The sequence below is a fragment of the Pterocles gutturalis genome, unplaced genomic scaffold, assembly GCF_000699245.1.
Source record: "Pterocles gutturalis isolate BGI_N339 unplaced genomic scaffold, ASM69924v1 Scaffold50531, whole genome shotgun sequence".
In the NCBI taxonomy this organism is placed as follows: Eukaryota; Metazoa; Chordata; class Aves; order Pterocliformes; family Pteroclidae; genus Pterocles; species Pterocles gutturalis.
Genome location: NW_010104868.1, coordinates 1 through 4,421, shown reverse-complemented (window position 1 = coordinate 4,421; position 4,421 = coordinate 1). Strand labels below are relative to the sequence as shown.

The 4,421-nt window shown below is 35.7% G+C and overlaps 1 protein-coding gene across 1 annotated transcript; it reads left to right on the top strand.

The window, feature by feature from the left end:
* Positions 1-271: 271 nt before the first annotated feature.
* Positions 272-3,740, top strand: LOC104471732 (WD repeat-containing protein 35-like). Its single transcript, XM_010087187.1, has 4 exons — positions 272-415; positions 1,228-1,384; positions 2,011-2,251; positions 3,502-3,740. Exons 1-4 carry the CDS (start codon positions 371-373, stop codon positions 3,647-3,649), a joined length of 591 nt encoding a protein of 196 aa, XP_010085489.1. The 5' UTR covers positions 272-370; the 3' UTR covers positions 3,650-3,740.
* The last annotated feature ends 681 nt before the right edge of the window (positions 3,741-4,421 follow it).

Sequence of the window (4,421 nt, the reverse complement as noted above, 5' to 3'; positions counted from 1 at the left end):
CTTATACATGGTTACATGGATTTATCCTTCCTGAGAATCTGGCTTTATATACTTGTTAGCTAAATAAATATGGAATAATGTGCATTCTTTACTTTGACATTTTCATTTGTAGTTGTTTGCAGTCTAAATTATTACATTTAAATGCAGAATTGTTTTTTGGCATGATTTCCTAGGTTTGTACAAGCATGCAATTTTCCAAGAGAATGAAGTGACTCTTCTAATTTAGTTTTTTTCTTTAAAATCGACATTAAATTTCTTGGTTTTGTTTTCTAAGATTGCAGATGAAGAGGCAAAGAAAAGGACAAAGCCTTTGCGAGTTAAAAAGCTCTATGTGTTATCAGCCTTACTTACAGAACAGTGCCATGAACAAATGAAAAATGCACAAAGGGGAAAAGTTAAAGGAAAAAGTTCAGAGGTAGAGTGGTGGTGTTTTTTTTTTTTTTTTCTTTTGTAATTCTGGTATGTGCTACCTAGTCAGAATAAATACAGCTATCTTCATATGAGGCTGTTACTGTTTTTTTAATAACCCTTTTTCTTGCTAAGAACAGAACTTTCCTTAAAGCAAGTCTTCTGTGAAAACATATTGTTTAAAGTATTATTTTTAAACATTTAAATCACATGTATTAGTAGATATTTTTTCCTAAGTTTAATGTGTTTTTCTTAGTGTTTTCACTGTAACAATGAAAATCATACTAACAAACTCCAGATTTATTTTTTTTTTCCTGCAAGACTCGCCCTTTCCTGTCATTTAGGAGTCTGTATCAATCCCAAAGAGAGATCTGTGATTAGATTAAGCTATGTTGGCTATAATTTAGCAGGGAGACAGCTCCAGATATGGGGGAAGCAAATGGAAGAGTTTTTTTTTGTTTTTCCTGCTTACACTTTCATCTTCATATGCATAAATGAAACAGTTTAAACGAAGTTTTAAGAGATCTGGTGTTGAATTGCAATATTAATCCAAACTATGAACCAGTCTGCAGATGTGCACAGAATGTATTTGTACACATGTATATGATATTTATCTTTGAAAATCTGCACCATATGTTCTGCCTATGCACTGTATAAAATGCCTAACAATGTTCTCTTTAGGTCCATGTATTTATATTTTCCCTAGTTAACACAGACAGTGGTGTAATCACCAAGTACAGAAGAGTTCTTTTCATATATCCCTATTTCCTGCGTATCTGTTTCGTATAAAAATTACTTGTGATACTGCTTTGTTTTCAGACTGCTTCAGCTTTGGCTGGTTTTCTAGAAGAAGATGTTCTTTCTTCAACTAATCGCTTTGCAGACAATGCTTGGCGAGGAGCTGAGGCTTACCATTTTTTCATACTTGCACAAAGACAGCTCCATAAAGGTTCTGTAGATGCAGCACTTAAAACAGGTAGGACTTTATTTTTAACCCTGTAAAGAAACTGTTCTAATTTGACAGACTGGCATAGCACATAATTGCATTTATAGTTGGCACATTTTTATATTCTTGCTAGATCCATGGAATTTTAAAACAAAACCATATAATGAATTAAATATGGCTGCAGTCAGGATACCTGGAAAATTTTCTTGGAGACAATGCAAATCAAACTTAACAAATATTACCTGGTTAAATTGGACAGTCTCTGCAGATGTTCTATTGACTGTCTTGTTTCTTTCTTTAAATAATAAGGCATGCCTGAATTCACATCAGACCTCCCCGCAGAGCATCATAAAAAGTTTGTGGGAGTTAGGGAAACAAATAGGGCCCTACACTTTGTCCAAGTAATGAAGGTCCATTTCAAATATTTCTAACATCTTTTTTTAAAAGGTGCCCCAGTCAAATCCTGTTACTTTTATTTATTTTTAAAGAGTGTTGAACGATGCATGCTTCATAGTCATTTCAAGGAAAAGATGGTTCATTGTGTCCAATTTGTAAGATTAATACTGTCTGTGAGTAGCAAATACTTCATACAGATGCTTGCACTTCTCAGAACACATGTAATAATTTCCTTGGTTTTTTTTTTTTTCATTTCTTAGCTCTTCATTTGCGAGATTACGAAGACATTATCCCTGCAGTTGAAATCTATTCCCTTTTGGCACTCTGTGCATGTGCAAATAGAGTATTTGATGTTTGTTCAAAAGCCTTTGTTAAACTAGAATCCTTGGAAACTCTTAGGCCAGAGCAGAGGCAACAGTATGAAGACCTTGCTCTGGAGATATTCACAAGACATTGTCCAAGGTCTAACAAAAAGTCTGATCTGGATGACGTTCTTGAGAGGTGGGTTTATATTTCTATGATACTGTGTAATAATAGTAACATTTTTTTCTGCTATTGTCTGTATTTTGGGTTTTAGCAAGTTTTGTGTGACCAAGTTAATCAGGTGCTTTGCTGCTTAAACCAAATATTGGACAAGAATGATGCAGGTGTTAGCCAGTTTGCAGAAAGGGTAATTCAACACTGTTTTGTTTGGGAGAATAGCCACTGACTGTATTCGAGGAACTGGGCATGCTGCCCAGGGAAGTGGTGGAGTCACCATCCCTGGAGGCGTTCAAGAAACGTGTAGATATAGAGCTTGGGGACATGGTTTAGTGAGTTAGGTGGTATTGGGTTGGACTTGATGATCCTTGAGGTCTTTTCCAACCTTAATGATTTTAGGATTCTATGATTCAGTTTAATTTGAAAGGCGTGGGGATAGAGCACAGGAGTTGCAGGACCTTTGATAGGGTGCCACATGCCATTAAAGTAATGATGTTACTGTTTGCATCACCATTGTGGTGTGAATGTTTAACCATTATTAACCAGTAAGTCTCCAGTGTTTTCTTAATTACCTAAACCTCCATGGTGTGAGAAGATCAATATGTCAAGTTGAAAGAATTAGAATATGAAGGGAACATTTAAGGGGTAAGTCCTTGGAGAGGCTTTACCCCAATGGTGTCTTTTACATGTTTCCTGCTAACAGCATGGAATTTGTGAGGATGGAAATTGATTATTAATCAATTTTCTTTATAATAAATAGAATTTTAACCCATCTTGTTTGATTTTACTGTGCAGATGTCCTGAATCTCACTAGTGGCTTTCATGTTGACTCTTCATAGGAATAAATGTAATAGTGCAGGTGTTTAATTGGACCTTGCCTTTATATGGCCTTGACATGGTTTCAGCAGGCCTTACTACTTCTTTTCATTTAATATTTTGGATCTGCTGGTTCTGATTTGTTGACTATTATGTTTCTAGGGGTGTGCATTCTGTTGTGTGAAGATTTACATACTTAGCTGTGTTAACAGTGAAGTCTTAAGCAATTTAATAACTGCTATCAAAAAGTGGCACACATCTGAATAGAGAAGCAGTATTTTACAGATGAGCTTCACCAGTTTTGTAACTAGCTGTAGGCACACCTTAGGTATTTATGCTGTTTTGCAAATTTCTACGAAACAAGTTTTCATTGATATTTTAAAATAATGTTTTTATTTTTTCAGCTTTATTTACTCATGCCTCTTTTTGTTTGTTTGTTTGTTTGTTTTAAATAGTGGAGATGGGAAGCTTCCTGTATGTGTTGCAACAGGAGAGCCTATCCTGGAGTATCGATTCTGGATGTGCGGTGTATGTAAGCACTGCATGAAAACCAAAGAAGCAAGCAATTATAACTTCTGTCCTCTGTGCCACAGTAAAGTGTAGCGGGGGATAAAGGACTGTTTATTGTCATATCTGTAAAGTCTCCTAAAAATACTCCCTAAATTGTTACCGATTTACTATATTTTAAAATACAGCTCAGGTACTATATTGTAACAGATAGTGCCATTATTAGAGAAACATAAAAAAAAACAACAAAAAAACCACAAGAGAACCCTTACTAGTTCCATTTATGTGTTAATATACTCAGATTTTGTTACTTTTTTTAATGGTTTTAAGGTAAAAGCATTCTTTTCTAATTGTAAATTGAGCCTAGTTTCAATACCATGCGAATGCAATGTAGGTTCATCTTAATACATTTTACTCTGACCAAGCTTCATTTTTTTGTTGTTTCTGTAATTCCATAGGAAATTATTGTTTTTTCTCAAAATTCACTATTTTTTAAATAATGCCTCAGTTGTTGTTATATTACTGTATATGTGTATATATATATTACTACTGTTTCACTGGAGCGATGGTACCCGTTCAGGCACACATCTCTGCTATTTTCTTTCACCAAGTGTATGTAAACCCACCCCAGCAATAAAGGGCTTGCAAACATTCAGCGATCGGTGCCGTTCGTCTGCATCTGCGTTCCTGAGCTTTGGCAAGGTCTTCACCAGTGAAGGAAACCTCTGTGAACCTTCAGACTGGACTCTGGTAATGAGCTGGGGTTTTTAAGTAGCTGAAGCAAGCGGCTGACACGTGTTGAACAGCTCTTGAGAGCTGAACCGTCACCCTCGTTAACACACCCTTTGTCCGTCCCCGTCACCGCTCC

What these genes read in the sequence shown, in the direction of transcription:
- LOC104471732 (XM_010087187.1), top strand. Translation starts at nt 371, where the DNA reads ATGAAAAATGCACAAAGGGGAAAAGTTAAAGGAAAAAGTTCAGAG. An exon ending in TTAAAGGAAAAAGTTCAGAG is followed by an intron (nt 416 to 1,227) that starts GTAGAGTGGTGG and finishes CTTTGTTTTCAG; the next exon opens with ACTGCTTCAGCTTTGGCTGG. An exon ending in AGATGCAGCACTTAAAACAG is followed by an intron (nt 1,385 to 2,010) that starts GTAGGACTTTAT and finishes TTCATTTCTTAG; the next exon opens with CTCTTCATTTGCGAGATTAC.